Source organism: Ursus arctos, unplaced genomic scaffold (genome assembly GCF_023065955.2).
Source record: "Ursus arctos isolate Adak ecotype North America unplaced genomic scaffold, UrsArc2.0 scaffold_36, whole genome shotgun sequence".
Lineage (NCBI taxonomy): Eukaryota > Metazoa > Chordata > Mammalia > Carnivora > Ursidae > Ursus > Ursus arctos.
The window spans coordinates 7,773,108-7,799,717 of record NW_026623050.1 but is presented as its reverse complement, the minus strand read 5'-3'; the positions used below and the strand labels follow the sequence as shown (position 1 = coordinate 7,799,717).

Below are 26,610 nucleotides of genomic sequence, written 5' to 3'. Positions count from 1 at the left end.
TCAGAGAGTTAGTCAAAGTTCACCAGTTTACTTTTTTAAGTTTCATTCAATTTTTAAGATTTTATTTATTTTACAGAGCGAGAGAGAGCACAAGCAGGGGGAACTGCAGGCAGAGGAAGAGAAGCAGGCTCCCTCCTCAGGGAGCCCGATGCGATGCGGGACTCGATACCAGGACCCTGGGATCATGACCTGAGTCAAAGGCAGATGCTTAACTGAGCCACCCAGGCGCCCCTTACCAGTTTACATGAAAGGAAATATTAACTCTTCAAATTATGAACCTAGCCTAAACAAGAAAACAGGTAAAATCTAACCAAAGAACTCTTTAATATTCTTTGTTAAAGTTCTACTTATTTTATAGAAATGCTTCCCAGTTTATTCTTTATTCTGAGGCGAATATGTATCTTGATTCTGTTCACCCAATTAACTGCTACTCTGAGGATAAAACGAAGCACTAAAGGCAGCACTGTAAAAGAAAGTATGACCCCTCCATCAAGGGTTTAGCAGTGTGAGTACTGATAAAGATACCCTTCTACCTTAATAGAAATTTAGGTGCCTAGAACGTAAATCATCAAACAGACTTCCTTTTCAATTCTACTCCTTATTCCCAAAAGGGAGTGGTGTTCAAATTGAATCAGGCTGGTAAAGTAGGAGTGCACCATCTCAGATTACAACACAAAATTAGTATTTATCAATACCAAAACCTAAAACAATGACTCCTCATCTTCCTTTTACTTTCATATCTTTTCAATGTTTTTCCTACTTAGAAATAACTAAAAATCACAAAATAGTTTCCAATTCCAGGTTAAAAAAAAAAAAAAAATTAATAGACCCAAACACGTTCTAAAAAGAGGGTCATCTCTTTCTAAGGAAAATGCAAATATAAGCGATCTTTACCATTACAGAACAAATTCAAAGGCTTTCTCTGTCATGGTGAGATACCAGGAATAACACTTTTTCACTACCCAGAGAGGACAACACTTACAACAACATACCTGATTGAGCCACAGTACTGGTGGCAACTTGAGGCTTCAGATCTGCTTCCAAGAGAGCAGGAGAGACAGTTACCACTGGTCCTGAGAATAAAGGACCTTTTAAGGTGAGCAACTGCCCTTGTGGAGTCATCACGATGTTGGCAGAGGTGTGTGGAGTGTTAGAGGGTGAGGTATTTTCTGTAAGGAAAATAAGAAATAAGTTAAGGATAAAAGGTCTTCAATTATGCTAGTGTAACACAGGAGTCTAGGAAATATCCCTAAAACCACACTCTGACTGAAAAGGCAAGAAGTAAATTTCAAATTTAGTTAGGGAACCTCAACCTGGAATTTACTTTTTGAACCACTTTTCACTGCATAATGGGTTACCTGTCCACTGTTTCTCCTAAGGGACAGAACTTGCGTTGAGGAAAACTCAACATGCAACTACTTTTTCAATGGAATGGTTCCAACAGTCTTGACAGTGAATCAAGATGAAGGCATACACAATTCTATCGCCATGCTTGCTTCTCTTATACACCTCTAACAAAGTACAAGTTTCTAGCCCTTAAACTTTGTTTTTCCATCTATGAAATGAGGTGGACTAAATGATCATTAAAATCCTTTCTTAGCAAAGTTAAAACTAGTATCCCTCAGGACTTTCTTATTCCTGGTTCATACACTGGGCAACCCAAAGAGTAAAAGAGGATACACTATTCTCTAAGAATATAAACAAGTAATATAAAAGCAACAAAGCCTCATTTCCAAAAACAAGATAGGCGAGAACAGTAACTTAAAACCGATTTGCTTTGCTCCTTAACAGCAATTCACTGATAGGCAATCTGATGAATATGGAGTCTGACTCAACAAAATTAAACTTTTTTTTTAAATTTCAATTTATTTGTCTCAGCAAGACAACTCAACTCATGAACAAAACTGCAGGGAAATCAAGAGTTCGGGTATGAAGTATGAAAGGATGGCAGCTTAAAAAAAAATATTCATTGAAACATTAGAATAACATGACTGCTATCAGAAGTAGGTCTTACATGTTACCATAACTGGTAACTTCTTAAGATCTGCTTGAGTGTGTAAAACTAGAAACTAAAATCTAATGTGGTTAATACTTCTTATATAACCCATCTTTAATTCAGTTAATTAAATCTAAAAATACGACCAAGAGTAGACTCAGTCCACTGAACTAAACTGATGTTCACCTACATTAAGGAAAGCAAAAAATGTCCCTCCTACCTGTGGCCTGGTCTCTTTTTCTGGAAAGAATCAAAGGTTTCCCCTTCCTGTTATTTACAAACATCTGTCCAAGATCTACAGAAGATGTAGAAGATCCTTCCTGCTGTTTGCTAGTCCTGGGAGACACATCAAACTCATCTGATCCCATCTTCTTTTTTCTTTTTTGTGCCTCTAGTGCTTGTTGTTTTGCATAAATATACTCTAGCTTCTTCAGGACCACTTCTTCTGTCTTACCTATAGGTTGATAGGGAATAAATTGTCGCTCTTTATATGACCCCCAGATAATAATGAGAAATAGTGTCAACTGAAATCCAGTTGATTTAACTATATTCCCCAAAACTATGGAAGGCAAGAGTGATTATAATCCAGAGGAAACAGGGGCGCCTGGGTAGCGCAGTCGTTAAAGCGTCTGCCTTCGGCTCAGGGCGTGATCCCGGCGTACCGGGATCGAGTCCCACATCGGGCTCCTCTGCTATGAGCCTGCTTCTTCCTCTCCCACTCCCCCTGCTGTGTTCCCTCTCTCGCTGGCTGTCTCTCTGTCACATAAATAAATAAAATCTTTAAAAAAAAAAAAATAATAATAATCCAGAGGAAACATCCCACCCAATCAAAAGGTAACTGTTAACTCTGGGAACCAAGCCATAAACTAAGAAGTATCTGAAAAGTCTACTTAGGATTTCTCTTCACTAAAGATGTTGTATTACACTCTTTTTACCAAAGATCATTCACGTATCTCACCTGAAAGAGATGATACTTTCCGTATCAAAATATTCCGTTTCCGAGTCAGAAGATTTTTCTGTCCTATCAGCTTGTCTGCCTGATCTGTTAGTCCCTGAATTTCGCTGAATGCCTAAGATTAAAAAATTAATATCATGTAAATTGATTTGCTCTTTCCTAAAAACAGGTAAGGCCTACACAATTTCTTCAACGAAAAAATTTTAATCTAATACTTTAGAAAACTTTATAGTACCATTTAAAACAATTGTTAATGCTTCAGAAATTGTTTTTTGTTAAACTGTAGGAGGTGTTCTGGCTTTTATTTCTAAGGAACGTGATTATTTCCAAATAGCATCTCTCAGTGTTTCACAGGTGCTTCTACTACTACAAGGAGATACAAAACATTTTACTCTGCTTAGATTTTAATATTCAACTTTAAAATCACCTCCTAGTCTAAGTAAAATCTGGTTGAAATAACTATGTTCTAAACAGATATGAATGCTTGCCTTGTACTCCTCCAACTTCTACTTAAAAGCAACTTAAATGAAACTACCTTAGATATTTCAGATTTCCTTTTAAAATGACTGGAAACTCTTAAAAACTATGTTAAAATATAAATTTATGTGGGCCACCTGGGTGGCTCAGTCGGTTGATTAAGTGTCTGCCTTCAGCTCAAGTCATGATCCCAGGGTCCTGGGATCGAGCCCAACATTAGGCTCCTTGCTCAGCAGGGAGCCTGCTTCTCTCTCTGCCTGCTGCTCTGCCTGCCTGTGCCCTCTCTCTCTCACACACAAATAAATAAAATGTTTTAAAAAATCAAACATTAAAAAAAATACACACATATATATAAATGTTGTGCTTTTCACTGTGGTAAACTATTCTGGGGCGCCTGAGTGGCGTAATCAGTTAAGCATCCGACTCTTGGTTTCAGGTCAGGTTGTGATCTCAGGGTCATGAGATCAAGCCCAGTGTCAGACTCAGAGTTCAGCGCACAGTCTGCTTAAGACTCTCTCTCCCTCTCCCTCTGCCCCTCCTCCCCACTGCTTGCTCTTGCTCTCTCTCTCAAATAAATACATCTAAAAATAAAAAATAAATAAAATGACTGGCAACTGTCAAAACTATGTTAAAATATCACTTCTGTTGTGCTTTTCACTGTGGTAAACTATCCTACGTGCTGTGGAGAACACTAACGTAAAGACATTGTGGTAAATAGAGCTACCCAGAATTTCTGACTTACTGAAGTGAAGATAGTTTGGTTGGTTAAGAACTTGACTTTAAATGACAAACTACTCGGACTCAACATGAGGGCTTTTCCCCTTTAAGAGATTTATTGGGTGTTCACTAGTCCACATTCAAATGTTAAATACAAGCTCTGCCTCAATCTCCCTCTTAGGGTGATGATTCTCTTTCTCACATATCTCTAGAAGATTCTCTTAGTCAAATTCTCATTTGTGGGTCATTTATAGAGAACACTTACCCTAGTGAGAATGAGACTTTTGGAAACCTTGGAAGAATGAAGCAATCCCAATGTGATCTTCAATTTCTCAAAGAGATCCCTCATTTCACCACGGCGCCGACGCTCATTGGCAGTGTGTGTCCGGCGATAATAAGCAAAAGCTTCTGCTTCTTTCTGCAGTTTTTCACTCCAGTAATCAGGCTTCAGTTTTAGAGGAATTGGTGGAGCCTATCCAAACAAAAGATTGCCACCTAATTATCTTTCATTTGGACCTGCGCTCTTCCTCCATTTCAAATGGCACTGTTCCATACTAGATATCTACTGTTTTCTGTCTGGACTATTTTAACGACCTCTTGATATTGGTCATCTTACTATCAGTCTACCCTTCCTCCAAATCTAGTAAACAGTGTAAATCACTTCCCAGCTCAAATTCCAGTGGTTCTCAAATGAGGAAGAATTTGAAGAGGGAAATCTAAAAACAGCTTATCCATATAATTATTAAAACTTGTTTTCATGACATAATCACATGAAAAATTTCAAATAATCTTAATTGATGGAAAGCAGGTTTAAAATTTTTTTCTTAAATGCTTTAAGACCTTTTACAATTTGGTAAAGGATCAACTGCCTCTCTTCCTAAATCATCATTCCCTCCAACCATTTCAAAGTGCTAGAAGTTTCCAAAACGCACTACGTAATCTCACACCACCCTGCCATTACAAACTGTTACCTGAACCCATCCCTCCTAACCAATCCTCCAAAACTTAACATTTAAGCCAAACTTTGCATTTTTTCAGGAAAGTCTTTCTTGACCCTCAGTATGCCTTAGGCTTCTTTCTCTTATTCTCTTTCACTTTTAAAAATTACTTTAAAAACAAATAATAATAATAGATGCACATAGGGTTTTAAATATAAATACCTGGAAGAGCTTATGATGAAAACCAACTGTACCCTACACGTGTACCTGGATCCTTAAAAAACACCACTTTCTGATTCTTTTAGAGGCTTCTTCTGGTTCTTAAGTCAGTTAAAAACAGAAATATAAGCTTTTTCTTTTCCATTTTCAAAGCTATCGACGTCCTGCTATGCAGAAGATTTAGCTCACACCACTCTAACATCTCACATTCTTCCTAATATAGACATGTCATTACTTTTAATTCTTCTATTGATCCCTATGGAACCTGAATATAATTCTGTATCAATTTCTCATTTCACCAACACAGTATCTCTTTGTAAAATGAGGATATCAGCACTCGTATCCTTCATTTCTTCTTCCCTCTTTCACTACCCAATTTGTCATTTGTACTTACACATTTTTCAAGACTGCAAGTTAAGTCTTCCACACTTTGTATTCAAATTATGAAAGCTTGAAAAAAATCATTAACAGTGGCTACCTTAAATTAAGACAATGTGAATACTACTCATACAAAGTGAGTTATAATTATATTCCCTGTCTTCTATACTTTCTTGGTATTGTGTTTTTCCTCCTCTGGTGTCTTTTTTTTTTTTTTTTTTTTTTTGGGACACTGTTGGCCTTTACCATAACCCTGATAGTACCCCGAAACTCTTATATAAAATCATTGTCTATCTAAAGTCAAACTCATTGTGCATTAGTATAGTATGGGAAAATAAAAGATATACGATGGAAAATTAACATCAAGTTTAATTATAGGAAGACACTACAAATGATGTGCATGTTAATAATTCAGATACAAAACAGTGGCTTGTATATATAAGCTATTGTGAAAATTCTTACATCTGAAAAATGTTTTAAGATGAATGAAAAAATACAGTGATATATGCAAAGTGATTATAATCATGTAAGTAATGTACCACCCAAAACCAGAACAAAACCAATCACCCAGTGGTTTTTTAAATGGCTTGAATACAACTCTCTACCGCAACCTGACCTCCATCACTGTTTTTATCACTTAAATTAAAAAGACAGAATAATAAGTGGAAAATGGTTTAAACAACCAAACTCTCTTCCATGCTTGGGCTATAGATAAGGAAAAAAAAAAAAAAAAAACCAACCCTTGCTTCATTATGGTGACATCACACATTGAAATACATCAAGAAAATCAAAGAGGGCTCATAATTTAATGGCTCCTTGAATTGCCAGCCATCATTCAGAGAATAATTAATTTTTTAGGTCACTGAAAATCATGAGCCTAGACAAAGAACGCTAGCCTTTTTTCACATCACACAGAGTACAGGATTAGTTTTCAAATAAGCACATCAATTTCCACAACTCTATACCCATTTTAATTCTTCTAAAATATTCTATTTACTAGTAGAGTTAAAAGGGCAAAAACACATTTTAATAGTATAGTTTCATTAAGAAAAAAAACTAATTATAGTAATTCACTGGCAAAAGTAGCCCTGAAAAATGTCATAGCTAAGATAGCGAATGTTATTTTAAACCCTAATGACAAATGTTATCAATTTCATTAAATGACTAACGGCCATTAAATATATTGTAAATACCTTTCGACTCCTTTCAGCAGGTTTTTCATCTGCAGAAATATGGGTACGGCACCTAGGTAAAGACAATATTTTCCAATGTCTTACTGAAATTCAATAACCCAAGACCTATTTCACAGCTACACTAAACAAAACCGTCCCAAACTGTTTAAAAGTATAACCAGCTTCTTTTTGCCAAGGTCTGATATGTGGCAATACAATTTATTTCAACAGTATGCTTTTTTTCTCTAAGTATTCAAATAGTCCCCAAAACTTCAAATTACTTTTTCAATCACGAAATATTTTATATATACAAAACTGTCCAAACAAAATATATAACGAACATCTAGGTGCCTATCACCCAGCTTGAGAAATAAAACAGCTCAAATATACAGGAAATCTTTTTTTTTTTCCACTTCACATTTTTATTTAAATTCTATTTAGTTAACATACCGTGCAGTATTGGTTTCAGGAGTAGAATTCAGTGATTCATCACTTACATACAACACCCAGTACTCATAATATCAAATGCTCTCGTTAATACCCATCACCCATCTAGCCCATCCCCCACCCACCTCCCTCCATAACTACCACCACCAAACCCCGTATGTTCTCTAAGAGTCTCTTATGGTTTCCCTCTCTTTCCTTTTCTCCCCCTCCCATATGTTCATCTGTTCATCTTAAATCCCACATGAGTGAAATCATATGGTATTTGTCTTTGACTGACTTGTTTCACTTAGCATAATACACCCTAGCTCCATCCATGTGGTTGTAAATGGCAAGATTTCATTCTTTCTGACGGCTGAGGAATATTCCATCATGTGTGGAATACCACCACATACCACATTTTCTTTGCATTCATCAAAAAAATACAGGAGATCGGGTGCAGCCCACCAATCACATTTCCTTCCTCTCTTCCTTCCCGCAGGTGAACACTCTCAAAACGAGGGTTGTTGTTGTTGTTTTTTTTTTTAAGATTTATTTACTTATTTATTTATTTAAATTTTTATTTATAAAGGGGGGGGAGAGAGCACGCACGAGGGGATGGGCAGAGGGAGAGAGATGATCTCAAGCAGCCTCACCGCTGAGCGTAGAGCCGGATGTGGGGCTCGATCTCAATACCCTGAGTTCATGACCTGAGCCAAAATCAAGACTTAGAGGCTTAACCGACTGAGCCACCTGGGTGCCCCCCAAAATGAGTTTTTACCATGCATATCTTTGAAGTTTTACTAGGAATGTATGTATCCCTAAATAAAAAATATTACGTAGCACTTTAAACACTATACATGATAGGGTATCCTTTTCATCTGATTTCACTCAACATTATATCTGAGTTATTGATGGACACAGTTCTAGTTCAATGATTTTATTTTTTTAAAGATTTTACTTATTTGACAGAGAAAGAGGTAGTGAGAGAGGGAACACAAGCAGGATGAGTAGGAGAGGGAGAAGCAGGCTTTCTCCTGAGCAGGGAGCCTGATGTGGGGCTCGATCCCAAACCGCTGGGATTATGACCTGAGCCAAAGGCAGATGCTTAACGACTGAGCCACCCAAGCACCCCTAGTTCAATCATTTTAAATGCTATATAGTGTTTCAAAGTGTGAAATTTCCAAAATTTATTTTTCAGAATTCCAGTAATTATTTAGGTTTTCCCAAAGTTTCGCAATGGCAAACAATGCTGCAATGTATAGTCCCATACATGGCCCCTTGTACATATGTGTGAACTTTTCCAGGGTATATATACCTAGGAGTGGAATTGCTGGGTGGGAGAAAGGTGTGGAAGCCAACTTCAGTCATATCACATTACTCTCCAAAGTAGTTTCAACAATTTACCCTCCCACTTGCAGTATATTCCCACTGCTCCACAACTAGACACAACAGTACTATCAGAAATCACAACTTTTGGGGCGCCTGGGTGGCACAGCGGTTAAGCGTCTGCCTTCGGCTCAGGGCGTGATCCCAGCGTTCTGGGATCGAGCCCCACATCAGGCTCCTCTGCTATGAGCCTGCTTCTTCCTCTCCCACTCCCCCTGCTTGTGTTCCCTCTCTCGCTGGCTGTCTCTATCTCTGTCGAATAAATAAATAAAAAATCTTTAAAAAAAAAAAAAAAAAGAAAGAAATCACAACTTTTGCCAATCTTATGGATGTGAATTAATGAAGTCACTGTGGTTTAATTTGTATATCCCTAAATACTTGTGAGGTTCAACAAATTTATGTGTGTTTACTAGCCGTCCAGCTTTCCTCTTCTGTAAACTGCCTGTGATATCCATTACATACTTATCTACCCCATCACCTTTTTCTTACTGACTTCAAGAATTATTTTATATCCCTGATACTAATCCTTTGTCAAACATGTACTTCAAATATTTTCCTTATGAGTTTGCCTTTTCAGTTTTCATGGTGTAATGAGAGAAATTTTTAAATGTTTAACAATCTGTTCCTTTACAATTGGTGCTCTTTGTGTGTTGGTTATTCTTGGCCCTTTACTTATTCTAGTCCATTAAGATGGTATCTTTCCATTTATTGAAATGATCTTCAATGTCATACAGTATAACATTTTATAAAAGTTTCACACAGCTTTTGTTAATAATCCCAAACATGGTTTTTTTTCTGTTACTATTCTGTTATTATTATAAATGGTATTTCTTGTTTGTTGCTACTGTTCAGAAAAATCAACTTTAGTATATATAATCAACATATCCAGCTATACTGCTACCTTAAGTCTAATATTTTTACAAGATTTAAACTCTTTCAACCTTAACCAAAAGGCAGCTAAGTAGCCTCCAAACAGCTTTGGAATGAAGAAAATTATTAGACCTATATCCCCATCCTGAGACTTTCTCACCCTCGTCGGGGATGAAGAATTACTCTTTCTCAACACACTGCTGTTTTAACATGGTGGTTAACGAGATAACAAGAAAAGCACAACATCTGGCACAAAATAAGGACTGCTATCTTTTTTCCATCTTTCTCTCACACCCCAATCCATAATCAATACAAGGCTTACTAACACAGAAAATGGAATCAATCTTCCTGAAGAAGTCATCATACTCTATTTTCATATCATCTGAAAACATAAAAATTTCCCAACTGTATCTCACCTGTTCAACCCGTAAAGTAACCAAATTTAAAATTTAATGCCTAGTCTTCAAAGATAAAGGAAATAACTTCTGTTAAGTACTCCACTTGTGTCAGTTACCCTAGTCACATACATTATCTTATACAACACTTCAAATTGGGGGCATTTTCCTCATTACACAGGTAAAGAATCTAATACTCAGATTATAAGACTTGCCCAAGGTTAAACAGCTACAAACAAAACTAGTATTTTATTTTATTTTATTTTTTTAAAGATTTTATTTATTTATTCGACAGAGATAGAGACAGCCAGCGAGAGAGGGAACACAAGCAGGGGGAGTGGGAGAGGAAGAAGCAGGCTCATAGCGGAGGAGCCTGATGTGGGGCTCGATCCCATAACGCCGGGATCACGCCCTGAGCCGAAGGCAGACGCTTAACCGCTGTGCCACCCAGGCGCCCCCAAAACTAGTATTTTAATACCCATGTGTCAGGCTCCAAAAGCATAGGTTATTCACATTCACACATGGTCTTCTAGCAATAACCAAGGCAAGTTAATTACCTCTGAATTCCAGCTCCCTCTTCATCTACTAATCAGAAAAAAACTAGAGGAATAAAGAAACCAGGTCAGTTATCCAGAGTTCCTAAACAGAACATTTAATTTTGTTTATGGTCACAAAACAACAATAACAAAAAACAAAAATCCAAAGACAAATTTAGACTTACGGCTGTTTGAAAGTCTGTGTCTGGGCAGCTGTGGTCTCCATGTGGGCAACATTAATTTCCTCAGAGAGCTCTTCCACAGTCTCAATGTCCACCTGTTCCTCATCATCCTCAATGTATTCTACACAGTTATTCTGAAATAAAGCAGTCCAACAGTAAATAAACTATTGGGAAGCAAACACACCTAAACTTTTCAACCAAATGCTCCCTTTATAAAACCAACCAGGGCCAAACATTGATTTTATACCATGAATACTGATGATCCTAAACTTGTTCATCATAAGGAGGAATTAGTTATGAAGACAACATATGGTTAGAGCTAACAACCAAGCAAGCACTACATTAAAAATCATAGATACATACTCAACAGACATCACTAGACTGAACAGAGTCCCCAGAGGGCTATATATGCTTCACTGTTATTTCTAGTGGACAAAATTCAGGTGCAAATACATGAAAGCTTCATAAATCTTAAGATTAAATAGCAGTAAAGAAAGATTTGGTAAATGGGTAGAGGGAAAGGAGAAAAATTAAGGGTTTATTTTAAGAGTGCTTCATGGCTAAACCTTTATCTCACACCCACAAAAACACACTCAAGGCAGATATGAAAATAGAATATAGCCCAGAGTCAGTCTTCTAAGCCTCTTAATCCCACACAAGGAGAGCTTCTGAAAACTTACAGGTATCAAAAAAGCCCAAGCTTACTGTACTTGCTTTACTGTACATTAAAAAGAATAATAAAGTTGGGCCGCCCGCGTGGCTTAGTTGGTTGAGCGACCAACTCTTGATTTCAGCTCAGGTCATGATCTCAAAGTTGTGAGATCAAGCCCCCATTGGGTTCCACACTCAGTGTGGAGTCTGGTTGTCCCCCTCCCCCTGCTCCTCCTCTACTCATACACATGCATGCGCACTCACTAACACATAAAATCTTAAAAAAAAAGTCATTCAGTGAGCATTTATTGAGCACCTATCATGGGAACTCACTGTGCATAACAGTAGAATATACAAGTTATGGAATATGTAGATATATTTAAGTCCACCTTTAAAAGCAGTATTTACTATGCCAGAAACTAAACTGGGAATGTTATCTGTTTATAATAATACTATACCTGAGAGGCACAACTTAAAATGAAGCATCCCAATCACCTGATTAATTCTATTTAAACCTGATGGAAAAATTACTTACCCCCATGAATTATAGGTTCCATAAGGCTGACAGACACTAAATGCAAGCCACCAATTATGGTCCCCAATTTAAACACAATTTAAACAATGTCTATTAAACAATGTGATCAATATATATTAACTCTAGGAAGCTAATCAACACAGTCCTGACAGAATTTAGAGTCTGAATTATAATGTAGGTAGATGCTTTATGGTATTTAAACCGAAGAATGTCTGCCTACAGCATGGCTTTAACTGCAGGCTTTAAAATAATATCCAATAAACTTCACAATGGAAGATTTAAATTAAAGAGGCTACTCACCACTTTCCTTACACTATTCCAGTTTAACACTAATTACATGCACAAATATATCATACGTGTCTGACAGGTACAGAAATACGATGTAGAATTTAGTTTTAGAGATCATTTAATATAATGCCCGTACTTTTAAAAAGTACCTTGTATGTAAGATTCCCTAATAGGAAATCCAAGCAATGTCACCCCTGATTAAGACACTTTAAAGCTTCCGTTAAGTCAGTTCTACTGACAGCAATAGTTTTCACTGGTTTTAAAGTTGGACTGTCTCTGGTCTGATGCTTACCCAGGCTGACTTACAATGGGAGATTCCACAAAAAGCACAAGAAGACCTGCAATCTAACTCTTTAAACTCAATGAATTCAGATTCTTCAGCTACCCACAGGTATCTGTCCTCAAAAAAGATGAGGCTACAGACAGAATATAAGGCAAATGTACATTGTATCATCTAATCGTAGAGCTAGATCCTCATTTTACAATGAAGACTACTGAGGTACAGAAATAACCAACAGGAACATTAGAATATTTAAACATTTTAGAGTTTAAAAATACTAACCTTTCTGTTATATTTTATCTGCATAAAGCAGTTAGGCATTAACAGAGAAGGACCAGATAACACAGAGACTGAATCTCATGGAAGTGAGAGTCTAAAACAACCAACTACGTGACAATCACCACAGAGGGCCGTATTATCTGCTCCTAGGAAGGGGAACACGGTTTAGATTTGAGGGCACCCTACAGGAAGCTGGCCACAATCTCCTTGTTTTATATCAAACCCCACTGTCAGGTGCCAGCAAACCACAGCCTGCCACTGTTTCCGTAAATGAAAGTTTTACTGGAACACAGGCACACTCTTTCATTTACTATTGTTTATGGCTGCTTTCACGCTGTAACAGCAACTGAGCAGTTGCAACAGCAAGCCATCCAGCCTGCAAAGTCTAAAATGGTAACAATCCAGCCCTTTACAGAAAAAGTTTGTCCAACTCCTGCCCTGTATCTGTTTCTCACTTAGATAGGGTTACAACCTTAACAGGAAGTCTACAAAGACGGCTTCCGAAAAAGTTTTTCTAAAAATTATAAAGGTCATATTACAAAGGAAGATGACCGAAGTTTAGAACATAAACTCTAGGAACTATTTAATTTTAGGAAACAATTTAAAAGCAACTGAGGGCAAGAGTAATAAAATATTAAATCGTATTTTCTGTTTTTCTCCAAAAAGAGAAACATCTCTCTAAATGTAAGCAGTAAGTTCTCCTCTAGTACCAAGGTCACCCATCCCGTTTTTTATATATCTACCAGATACACTATCATCACTTCACACAGAAAATGTCCAAAAAAAAAAGGAAAAAAAGAAAAAAAAAAAAAAAAACACCCACAAAAACTGAGAACAAATGGGAGCAGGAGTTTCAGGATTTTTTTTAAACCTAACTTGAAAGGAACTCTCAAGCATCGACCACCCAAAGGCATAAGCCAGCCGTTCCATAATAGCAGGCAAATCTCAAAGAACAATATAAGCTCAATAAATGTTACCTGACTGACATAGCCTAAAAAGTACAAAGTCATTTAATTATGACCTAAACCTAGGCATCCAAATCAATGTATCAGGTCTTAGTGATCTTCTGGAAAAGCTACTGTCTCTAACAAATCATTTTAAATTCTTGAGGTTTCAGTCACAACAAAAATGGGCTCACCACCTTTTCTACATCATCAACCTCCTCACTCTGGTAGTCAGAAACAACATCCACAATCTCATCAATAGAATCATCGGTTTTCTCATTCTCATCTTCCTCATCCTCCTCTTCCAAATCCAAAACAGTCAAGTCAGCACTGCTTCGCCCACCCTTCTTCTCTTGCTTTGGTTGTATCTGTTCTCCTGACAGCAGTAAGTGACCTTGAAAATGTCCTTCCCCTCTGCTCCCTTTTGCAGCTCTCCTCGGAACAATGGAGAAAGCTGTAGGACTAGAAATCCTACTCCAAGAATCACATTCAGTTTTTAAAACTCTGACGTTTTCAGCAGTTCCACTTTTTCCAAGTAGATCAGAGATGCTTTGTTCTTGTTGAAACACATCAGAATTTTCCTGACAGGTCTTTATTTCTTTATTTAACTGCTCATCTGCCTCTTTCTTGCATTCTTGTGAAGTTCCAACACATTTCTGGGTCAGGGGACCCTTCAGGTGTTTTCTCCATCTCTCCCGAATACTGTCCTTCTCCAGAGAGTCTCCACATCCCTTCTCCTTGGCCTCTGGCTGTGGAATAGATGGCTGCTCCACAACTTTGCTCCCTGATAATTCGAGTTTACTTTCTTCCTTAGAGATGACTGGAAATTCATTTGATTTTTCCTCTGGATTTTCTAATCCTTTCTGCTGTTCCACTTTCACATCACCAAGCTTCTTAAGCTGTATACTACTTACACTTTGGACTGTCACATTGCTGGCTTTTTTGGAAATGGTCTTAACTTCTAGAACAGTCAGTTTTTCTTTGGAACTGTTATGATTTCTAATCCCGTACTCTTCTTCATCAACATCTTTATAGTCTTCACCTATGTGTGACCCAGTGATGTAAGAGTGTTGAGAAGGTTTAACAGTTACAGGACCCTCTTCTGTAAGCGATTCTTCATCTAAGTGATCACCCCCATCTCCCAAGGAATCATGCAGGATTTCTTCCGAGGCAGCAGCCCCTGAGTTCTGCTTTATTGCATTAGCCTCGGAATCTACAGGTTCTCCTTCTGACTGCAGGGCTTTCTTAGTATCCTGCTCTCTTTTTAAAAAGCTTGTTTCATCTTTCTGGTCTGAACTCTGAGACTCTCTCTTCATCTGAAGAGAAGCAACATGTTGAAGAATGGAACTGGGAACAGGTTTTTGTCCAGGGAGCTGCAACAAAGCAAAACTACCAGACTGGAGAGGAATAAGACTGGCTGTACCAACAGGCTGCCCTCCTGAACTATAGGTTATTTTGGTTTCAGAGCCCGCTTTACTTGCAAAGCTTTGTGGTTCAGGAGGGGAAATCCTCAGGGTCAATGTACCAGACTGAGACACAAAACTAGGCCCAGAAGAAAGCAATGACGGTGCCTGAGTGATAACATTCACTGTTGGAGAAGACCCAACAGCCTGAATTACAGGACTCATAACAGAGAAAGCAGAGGACGAAGCAGAAGATGGTGGAGTCTCTGAAGGTTTAGAAGGAGTGGGTAACCGGATCCCCATCACAGAGCCTGTAAGAAAAAAAAAATTTTTTTTTTAATTAACACTGCCCATATGAAGATTTCCAAAGTATGCTTTTCTCTTTGGATAGGTTAACTCTAAGAGACTAAGAAATTCTGGTGTATTAACATGCTATATGGCAAGATGATTCAACAAAAGAAAATCCCATCGGAAAGATCTCCAATGCTATACCTGGGTTCCGAAACATAACAGGCTGTAAGTTGGGCTGGGTATTAGAGCCTCGAAGCTGATGCAAAGGGAGGAGCTGAACAATTTGCCCGTTAGGATGCCTGAATAGATTCATTCCACTTGGGCTCCTAACAGGCTGCAAGACCATCCGATGCCCCTGAAGTTGTGTGTTTGGGACAGGTCTAAGAGTAGGAGAACCTTGCTGCACTGGAATCAGCAACAATCGAGGTCCAGTACGTTTCACTGTGTTAGGAGAGACCTGGGGAGTAGCCACTGGAATCTGAGGGGCATTTTCTGAAAAACAGGAAATGGAAACATAGTATCAGAATTTCCCTTTAATGTATGTAGGAAAAAATTATTACGACACAGGACCTGACCACAAATAATCTACAAATAATTTCTAATTTGAATTACACAGTTGGTGAAATCCTGTACCTCTATCATACATTACTTAACAGTCCTCTGGCTGAGAACAATTTACTTAAAACCTAATTAGCAAGACAGTGTAGGACTTTACATTCAGAATGGTTAAAAAAAAAGAAAGAAAGAAAGCATCAATTGTCAAGAGGTGCATTTAAAGAGATAATGCTTCTGCCTAATGAAAAACATGGCAGGCCTCTAAATCTGGATTCTCATTAAAGTTAAACAGAATATTCATGATAAAATTCTCTTCTTCAACCTTATATTTCAGGTTGTTAACACTTACTAGAATTATGACTTCATTTCACAGGTCATACTCAAGATAAAGTCAAGGACTAAAAATCACGAGGCATAAAAAAACTCCTTGACTTCTAAGATTCACTGACAAATAACCTAAAGCATAAAGATCTGTGGAAAGTATTTTTCAGAAGGGAAAAAAAAAAAAATACATACCCCCAAAAAATGGAATGAAATTAAGAGACATCAAAGAAGCAGGGAAATAAAGCCTGGTTAGGAAGAGGCAAAAGATAGTTTTAAAACAAACAGAAAAAGCAAAAATTTAATGCAGAAGATGTGAATTTAAAAAAATTTCAAACCATTAATAGTACCTAAAGACCCACTTTAATGTCTGAAAGAGATATTTAGAAATACTAAAGACAGAGAAAAAAATAATGTGAATAATCTACAGATTTTTGGTCATGGGGATAAAAAGGTAGGAATAACGATACCTTTAAGAAGAAATGAAACTAACATTACCATTCAAATTAGTGAACATATTTAACATTATTAATAAATATTTTCATTAGTTTGTCGCTAAATAGAAAAATCAACAAACCAAACAGTTTAACATGTGACACTGTATCAGATAAGCACTCTACCCACAAAACGTGAAACTTCTAAAAGGAAATTATGCTAACATTTACATGATAAATTATATATAAGATCCAAAACTACTCCTGAAAATGAAAAACACAAAGACCAAACTGTTCAAAGGGGGGAAAAAAGTGTGCAATTTAAAGAAAAAACATTTATCTTACTGAATTAAGGAACACATTAAAGCATTCTTAATTTCCTGAACATTTCTATTCAAAGAACATTTTAGAGAGTGATTCAAACCCAAAGCACTCTAATTCAGAAAATGAAAGCAGCCTTTAATACACACTAAATATGTGATTGTTTATTCACATGTGGGTGAGGGCAAGGGAAAAGAGAAAAAAGAAGGGAAGTTAAATGAAAAAGTCACAGATGTCTAAGTGCCCAAGTTGGGATCCTCTTTATGAACCTAGAACAAAATTACACACACTTAGAAGTTATCAGAGCTCCATTTTAAAAAGAACAGGTAAGAAAAATCTGTTAACATTAATATTTCCTCGTGTGGTATTACAGAAGATATTTTTAGATGGTATATGGATATAGAATATCACCATATCACATTGTCAGAAAGTAATTTTTTTCAATTTTAATCTTCTGATTATATACAAAAGAAAATACCAGTCTTTGATATTACATCAGCATTTTCTAGCTTTCTTCATTAACAGAGTGCAAGCCACATGTTAACATATGATAGCTAGTTAGACTGTTACTTCTTTTTATTATGGTTTCCAGTGTATTTATTTATGGAGTGAACCTTTGTTATGGCAAGTAATGTTAGTTTCCAGTTACAGTAAAATTGCTCCTTTTAAAAATACATTTAAGCAAACAAAGGAGTTGATTTAAATTAAAATAATAAGTCTAAAGTACCAATGAGAATCAGAGCAAAATAACTGAACGTATATTCTAAGTGACTGAAACCTGAGAAACCGCGAACTACAAAAAGCTAAACTACTTTATAATTTCATGACAGAATTTTAAAAAAGGTTGGAATCCATATCATTTAGAAAATCTCAGTTAAAATATGACAAGATATAAACCTTGAGATTCAATAGGAAATCAAAATGGCTTCATCAGCAATCTCACTTCTGAAACTGCATATTAAACTAACCATTTTTTTATATGTTTCTATATGGGGAGAAGCAGAAGACAACAAAATTAATACCGCGATTCATTTATTCTCTGAAAAGACCTTCAACTCCCAAATCACTTAATTCCTAAAATACTGACAGAGATTTGGACCATGTCACTAAGTCGCAAAGATATCTGGTAGGAAAAATACCAATAACCAAGACAGAATTATTGTTGGCTATTTATTTTCCCTTAAATCCTGTGAAGTCTCTCACTCTTTTACACAGTATTTCTCTTTAAGTACATTTGGAGAACCATTTATTTTAGCTGGTTGAATCAGGACATAAAAATTACCAAAGTGCAGGATATTCCTATTTCAAATTCACTTAACCTAAGCCAACAAAAGAAAAACTTTAACTGAAAAGTTCATAAACATACAGATTCCTAAACAAATATATGCCTCCTTATTTCTATCTCAATCAGTTCCTACAAAATAATAAATAGAAAAAGAATGTCAGCAGTATATAGGAGTAGGGCTGATTCACAAATGATTTTTACTAGGGTAAAAGGACCTAGAATTTTAATCTTCAACAGGGAGAGAGAAAAAGCCCTTAGCCCGCCTGTAGCATGGCAGAAGCCCTCTGGCTCCTTTTTAATTAAAAAGCAGCACACACAGGGACGCCTGGGTGGCTCAATCCGTTAAGCGTCTGCCTTCCACTCAGGTCATAATCCCATAATCCCAGGTTCTGGGATCGAGCCCCACATCAGGCTTCCTGCTCAGCCAGGAGCCTGCTTCTCCCTCTGCCTGCCGCACACCCCTGCTTGGGTGCATGCACATGTGCGCACGTGCTCTCTCTCTGGCAAATGAATAAATAAAATCTTTTAAAAAAGTAAAATAAAAAGAAGCACACACAGGGGCGCCTGGGTGGCACAGCAGTTAAGCGTCTGCCTTCGGCTCAGGGCGTGATCCCGGCGTTCTGGGATCGAGCCCCACATCAGGCTCCTCCGCTATGAGCCTGCTTCTTCCTCTCCCACTCCCCCTGCTTGTGTTCCCTCTCTCGCTGCCTGTCTCTATCTCTGTCAAATAAATAAATAAAATCTTTAAAAAAAAAAAAAAAAAGAAGCACACACAGCCCCCACCGCCCCACCCCCGCCAAAAAGGAACACCTACATTTGGGTTCCCTCCTCAGAGATATGCAACCCTAGCTCTCTGCACACAGCAGTGCACTTCGTCCTGTGCCTACCTTGATGGCTGCTCTACTGGCTCAGAACTCCACTCACACGTACATTATTTCAGATTCAGCTAGTATTTCCATTGTAATGTTTTTGAGTATTTTTAATCTCCTCAGAAATCTCCAGCCCCACACTAAACCATCTGTCAAAGCTGTTCAATTTATCTCCAAAGTACCAGTTACGATTTTTATCAGTGCTCTGGTTACAAAGTTGCAGAGATTTTCAGTGATTTGTCCTAACCCTATATTAACCATGAGGTCTATTATTTTTAGTGTTCAGTTTTGCAGAATGTCAAAGTTTTCAGGAATCCATGTATCATGTTATAACAGAAACCCCTACACTGTTACCCTGATGTATCTGTAATCCTATCAAAACCATAAGTTATATAAACAGCTGTACAGTAGGTAAACCAGCTAGTAACATCTAGGCCTTACCTGGTCTCTGGCTCACTGGTGGACTCCCATCAATTCCCGAGAGTATAATGGGAACAGAGCCCAGAGATGAAGTTGGTGTGGTCACCATGGAGGAAGATGCAGCTGTGGTCACCACGACTATGGAGGTGGAGGCAGTGGAAGCAACAGGAAGAGTTATAGTTGGAGGAGATGCTACCAAAGACTTAGGAAAAGCAACTGAAGCCACAGGGGTAGTTATCCCAGTCGTTTTGATAAGGTTCACAGTGGCTGTAGACTGGGAAGCTGTTACAGGGGTGCTGGTATTAGTTTCAGAAACCTCAACAACCCCTGCAGTGGTGGCACCAGAAGAATAAGTAGTTTCTTTAGTTCCCACGTCAGAAATAGCAGTCATAGGTGTCACAGCAGTAACATTCTCTAAAAACACTTGAGGGGTGGTAGTAGTGACAGCAGCAGTCACAGGGCTGCACACCTGCACTGGCTCAGAAGAAACCACAGGTGTGACGACCATTACTGGAGAAGGTCTGATACTGAACTTCTGTGGCCCTGTTAGGGGTTGGGGTGTGCTAACTCCAGGTATCTTCTGCTGCAGGGCTCCAACTTTACTCATCACAAACTGTGTGAACACACCACCAGGAGAGGGTCGAGCCGCTGCAAATAAAAATTTGCAGGTCAAAAATCTTCAGTTCTCATATTTTATCCTCTTAGTGATTGTGTTTATCAACATTTATTGTGCACCACTGGGTCAATTTCTTACAGGTACTACCTACCTGCATGGTATGTGCCAATTTCCACCCAAAGAAATGACACACTTCTCCCAACCCAAACCAGACCTTTATAATAATATGAAAGGGATTCAAACTGGGTGTTCCTACTAAGATTCTTTTGACTGTGCAATACAGCTAAATTGCCAGGACACTAAAAAGACAATACAGCAGCACACAACTCATCATCTAAAATAGTGAAGAAAGTAAAGAGATTTTTTTCCCCCAACTTTAATTTTAAAACTTGTTTCACCACTTCCTCCTGTCCCAGCACCTCCACCTCTTTATTACCGCTATCCTCTTATGAGACAGTTAAGTTTTACGTATTTCTAAAATGTATAAAGACGCTTTTCAAAAAGAGGGCAGGATAGGACTTAAAATCACCAGTTAAAGCTACTTTGTTTAAAAAGGTAAAATGGGGTGTTTTTAAGGCATACAATGCTTGTCCTCCATCTTCATAAAACTCCAGCATTCAGCCAGATATTTCAATTTCCCATCAGAGGAATATGAATACAGCAATGGACATTTATACTTAATATTCCTAAACAGATCTGAACAAAAAGAAAAATTCAATAAACTGACTATATACACTCTAAATGCTAAAACACAACTGCTTTCAAGAAGGTAAATTTATTACAGACTCTATAGCACTGAAACGTTAACCAAATGAGGTTGTCACTCACAGAACAGAATGAATAGAATAAATCAACACTTCCAAACTTACGTTTTACAAGAGCCTTTTATTCTAAGCCTATACTACAAACTCAACCCTCTTGGATTTGCTAGCTCCCTGTTTTTCGTTAAGTTCAAGGAACATACATATGACTGGTTACAAATATACCAGTGCCCATAAAAGAAATATTAAATTAGGTAAAGTATTTTAAGAATAAGTCTTCCCTTTTCAAAAACAAAATTTAAAATCTAAGTCTTTTCTATATTAATAAAACCAGTCTAAAAGTCTGGAAATAACTATAACTAGATTTCAATTCATCTACTATCATAGATGATCAGGAAGAGTTACCCAAAACAGAAAAAAGTCAGGCAAGACAGACATTAAGAATAAGAATAATGCCAAATTCTACAATTCTCTAATTTTCACAACCTCCATACATGTATTCACTGGCAAGCACCAAGGCACAAGACATTTCTAAAACATATATACAGTCCAACTTACCAATTGGTCTTTTTGCCGGGACAAATGCCTTCAGATTCTTCCCAGGGCGATTTGTTGTAGCGCCAGAGGAGGATGCCGTTTTGCAATTGGATGTTGAAGGCAACAGGGTACGTGGTTTCCTGGATGCAGCCACCTTGGCATTGGATGCTACCTTGGAGATGACAGTACTGAGGGTTGAGAGGTCCAGGACTGAGGGTCGCAACCTGCCTGTGATATAAGCAGCTAGCCTATTGGCTGGATGCAATGCCCCCATCTGTCCCAATAGCAACTTAGCCTGCGGGTAACTCTTACCATTAACCTGAAACAAGTGGCAAAGAGAAATTCTGTAAAGATAAAATTCTCTTGCTAACTTATCTCCCTTGACAGGGGTTTCATTTTTACAAGATTTTAAAAGTCTATTTTTCAGATTTAAAGGGAAAAAGAAATGGACTTTTTCCATTTGCTATAAAATCTGAGTATTAGGTGAAATAAAAAAGCTGCCATCTGATATTCTGAACTAATCTCATCTTCATTTTGGTAGTTTGGAAACAGAGTATCTTAGAAATCCATCATATCTGTAGCTCCTAGGAATGTGAGAGATACAGTCAAATCTAAGGAATCATCCAACGGTTTTGCTTAATAAGCAATTCTGGTTAAACTATTAATCACCAGCAAAAAATTAATAACTATGTTCCACAGACTCTCTCTGACAAGACCAGGAGGCATAATGAAGCCCTCTCAAGGGTCCCTTCAAGCACCCTTCATATTTGAAAAATATATTGTGAATCTACTTTTAAGTTATAAGGAAGCCATTGTTATAATATCCTAAGGCAAAAGGTCCCCTCAAGTTTTCAGTTTTAACAAATTCAACTTTGAAGATACTGTCATATCTTGGACAAAACTTGAGCTCAAGATAAAGGCTAGGAGAAACTCGATTATAACTTTAGAAACAATCACTGAACCATCAGAAGAAAGTAATCCATAAACGAGGTAAAGATTTTCCTCTACTGCCTGAGTTGACAATACTACTACCCATCTGGGGCAGCATAATTGCTTTTTTAAAAAAGAAAGAAAAACAAAACCTTCCCTAATTTCTTACCCATGTGCTCAAAGTCCTATTCCTGGGTGACTACAGAAGACATCCTTTTCTGTTCCTCCTTTCCATCAGTGAAAAGGGGGAGAGGGTGAAGTGTGGTGGAGAAACTCCTACTCTCTAAATTAATAGGAATTGGTAAAGAGAACAGCTACAGCAAGCCACTCCCTCCTCAAAGACACAAAATTACTCTTTACTACTTAAGTGAAACCATGATTATTCCCAGGTAGATCAGGAATACCTCTTCCTTGAGTTTGATATAAAGAATGTGATCTTTCCATCCTAAAGGGAAGTTTACTATAGTTTTTCGGGGTCTCTGGAGGTCTAGATCAGATACCCCATCTGCTCCTTTGGGACTTGCTCTTAATACTATTCAACAGCCTCCCCAACGCCTACGCTGTAGTGGCCCAAGTGCTTATGCAAATTCATATTTTATGGTGGCTTTCTGAGTCCTAGACAGGAGAGGAGAACACAAATTTCTATACCTGTATTTCAGGGGGGTCAAGTCTCACTAGAAATGAGCTCAGGTAAGTCTCTGTTCTCAAAGTATCAATCAAAAATGAAATAAGAAGAAAACACTGTTCTCATTATTAAGAGTAAGAAATACCAACAGAAGCAATTACATAGCACCGTCAAGAGTAAACTGCAATAAAAAAAATTTTAATTAAGTAGATCAGTCATATTACTAATGGGACAGTCCACAGCCCAGAGAAGTGGTCAAGCTACTGAAGTCAAGTAACCTTAGCAAGAATGTCAGACACGTCCACCCATTTGCTACTCTGACATAAAAGTGCATTTAATATCACTGTACTATAATTACATCTTAATTCAAAACTTCTCCTTCCAAAAGATTTTCTAGATGCCAGCACAATTTTACTAATAAAACCTGCCTGAATTACTAAATAGCAAGGATTTATTTGTACTATGACAATGATTATATTAGCAAAAACCCTACTATGGACCAAATAAAGAAAAAAAATGAACTGTGGCTCAATTTTTTAAAAGTTTTATACATTTGAATAACATCTTACAAAATTAAAATTTTCTCCAAGTTTCCAAACACATACTATCTTACAATCAATTCACCTTGTGTTGTTTTGAAAGCTATTTGCTAATAATAATCCCTAGAACCAGACGGAACTCCTTAGTATTCTTGTTTAGTTGTCAAAGTTTCACTAGAGCCCAAACAAAATTTTAAGAGTAGGAACTTTCTGAGAAGACTAGAAATAAAATCATAAGCTAATATAGGGCTCTACAGTTCTGTCTGTAAATGTGTCAAAAATTCACACATCTAAACTAGGCTTATTACAAAAAAGAGATGGTTTTGTCACCCAGTTCCCAGGAAATGTGAAGACAAATCATATAAGGCCCACTAAGGGCTCTGAAAAATCAAGATGTTACCTAAGTAGAAAAAGGTGCTACATCCAGATTAAAGGTAATTCTCACCTGGATAAGCCCAGATGTGCTTGAACTGGGTTTACGTTTATAGGCCACAAGCTTCCCTGCAGGAGAAAGCCCTGCATAAAAAGGCAGACCTTTGCCTCCATGTAATCTCTCCCTCACTGAATCCAGGGCATCTGTCTGCACAGGAGAGATATCATCCATTTTCCCAGGGGATAATGGACCATCAGGAGTCTCTGATCCAGATTTCTCAGCCATATCATCTTGGTCTTGGCATGATGGCATAGAGATTTTCACACGAGAAGAATAAACAGGAGGGTTCTTCTCACCCCGGCTCTTTCGCTGAGAAGCCAACTCAATGATGAAGCTGCCCACCTTAAGTGACTGTGGCATGTTGCTATTGATGTGCTGGGATAAGATGCTCAAAATCTTGTTCCTATCCTCCTCCCAGTTGCAGTCTGAGATGATTTCTATCAGTTTGGTGGGACCACCTGGTGACCTCTGATGCACATAGGAGGCAGAGGATTCCCCTTCATTGCAGGAAGACTTCCAGCTTTTTTCTGATAAGGAATTGAAAGATATTTCTGCATCACAGCATTTTGCACCGAACGTCAAAATATTTTTATTTTCCCCGGTTTTCAGAAAAGTGATTAACGGCACAGAAAATGAGCAGTTGCCCAGTGTCTGAATCCCATGTACTTTCAGTGGTCATTTAACAATTCACAATTTGGGACTTTTCCATGAAAAAGAAATATTCCAGGGAATCAGACTATAATAGGATGTCCTGCTACCTGGGGTCGCTAATTAAAAGAGAGTCCCACCTTAAGACTGCTCTAAAAAGCCATGACTATCTGCAAACAAAGCAGGACCTACAACCAAGGTTAAGATTTGATAATAGTTTAGTGTTCTGCTATCCATACAGGAAAAGCAAAAAAAAAACACTTGCAAGACGCTTTGTAACATGTGATAGGTAGAGTCAATACTAAAGAACAAGAGAGAGAATACTGTAATTAAAAAGTGTGTTCTACTTCTAGTTTCTACTGCAAATACTTCTGAATTACTTCTGTGACTCTAGATATGACTGCTCCATTTCTATATTACGTGCAGATTATTTAGCTCACCAGGTATCTATATTCATGACAACATGTTAACTGGATGTCTATTTCACTGAACACCGAGATTTCTACAACACAGTCTCCCAACGAACGTGCTAATTACAAGTACGTCAGGATTCAGATGCCCTCAGCCTTCCAGGTTGTGTTCTCAGACAGGTTCTCTCCACCCCAGCAGCCTCCCCCACATACCACAGTATGCTATAGAAACAATACCACTTTTCATGTGTATCAAGCCATTAAAAAAGAGGAGGAGGACACCCCTGGGTGGCTCAGTCAGTTAAGTGTCTGACGATTTCGGCTCAGGTCATGATCTCAGGGTCCTGGGATCAAGCCTCACATTGGGCTCCACACTCAGCTGGGAGTCTGCTTGAGGACTCTCTCTCTCTCCCTTTCCCTCTGGCCCCGCCTCCCCTTACACTCTGTCTCTAAAAAATTAATAAATCTTAAAAAAAGAGAGAGAGAGAATCACTAACCATATCCTAAGCGTCTCTTGCAATAACATGCCATATCAACACGAATGAATTTTATTTCTTAGGAGTGATAAAACAGAACAAATAATAGGAAAAGACTTCTCTATATAGTCTCTATTTTTAGCAGAAGCTAGAAAAGGGGTAGCTAAAAATGTTTTGGTGTGTGTGTGCCCCCCATAATTATTTTAAAATGATTTAAGACTGAATTTTCAAACAGACCTTGCGATTTATCAGAATCATCCTCTAGGTCACAGGTGATTGGTTTCAAGGGCTGCTGCTCAGAATCAGGCTCCTAAAGAAGGGAATAACACAAACACTTCAACACATAAATATTACCAATAGAGACTAGGACATAAACACTGAACCTCTCAAAGAAGGCTGAAACAGCAGAAAGACTTAAGTGTCAACAGCTTCACATCCACATGCACAGCTGCATTACTATCTTATTATATAAGCCTTGGCAAAAATAAGTAGCCTCGCTCTCTAATGTCCTTGACAGTAACTGAGTCACCAAGAAAAAAATTTACACCACGCTTTATAGTGTATTGTAGTAAAGAAGGAAAAATATTTGATGTTTAATAGAACAAGCTTCAGTTAATGTGAAAATTCACCAATGCAGATACAAATCCTAATAATTACAGATAAATGATTTAATAAGAACCAGAAATGTTTAAACTTTTAAAAATTACTTCAGGGGCGCCTGGGTGGCTCAGACGTTAAGCGTCTGCCTTTGGCTCAGGGCGTGATCCTGGAGTTCTGGGATTAAGCCCCACGTCAGGCTCTTCCGCTGGGAGCCTGCTTCTTCCTCTCCCACTCCCCCAGCTTGTGCTCCCTCTCTCGCTGGCTGTCTCGCTCTCTCTCTCAAATAAATAAAATCTTTAAAAAGAAAAAAAATAACTTCAGCTTCAGAAAGAACAGTACTTTAAATAACCTTAAGGGACTGTTCTCTAGAACAGGTATGCAAAGAAACAAATTGATACACGCATCACGTAAAATTTCTCTGCCCCACAAGAATTACTCCAAATTATTCTGATAGTAATTTAGATTCTAATACCAGCAACAGAGAAATGGAAGTTAAAAAGACAAATTACACA

General features: G+C 37.8%; 1 protein-coding gene across 34 annotated transcripts in view; it reads right to left on the bottom strand.

The window, feature by feature from the left end:
* MGA (MAX dimerization protein MGA) overlaps positions 1-26,610 on the bottom strand; it is a 164,664-nt gene that overhangs the window by 3,940 nt on the left and 134,114 nt on the right. For 9 of the 34 annotated variants that reach the window (XM_057306243.1, XM_057306240.1, XM_057306246.1 and 6 more), the window contains 12 exons: positions 25,736-25,808; positions 23,977-24,491; positions 21,459-21,756; positions 19,545-20,171; positions 15,520-15,810; positions 13,819-15,338; positions 10,651-10,781; positions 6,874-6,925; positions 4,411-4,617; positions 2,955-3,066; positions 2,217-2,450; positions 993-1,169 (listed from right to left, as the gene is read on the bottom strand). In XM_057306243.1, the coding sequence (XP_057162226.1) occupies positions 993-1,169; positions 2,217-2,450; positions 2,955-3,066; positions 4,411-4,617; positions 6,874-6,925; positions 10,651-10,781; positions 13,819-15,338; positions 15,520-15,810; positions 19,545-20,171; positions 21,459-21,756; positions 23,977-24,491; positions 25,736-25,808 (4,237 nt within the window). Of the gene's footprint in view, positions 1-992; positions 1,170-2,216; positions 2,451-2,954; positions 3,067-4,410; positions 4,618-6,873; positions 6,926-10,650; positions 10,782-13,818; positions 15,339-15,519; positions 15,811-19,544; positions 20,172-21,458; positions 21,757-23,976; positions 24,492-25,735; positions 25,809-26,610 lie in introns of those variants that run through there. The other 25 variants (XM_048218433.2, XM_048218432.2, XM_048218436.2 and 22 more) reach the window with 21 other exon arrangements.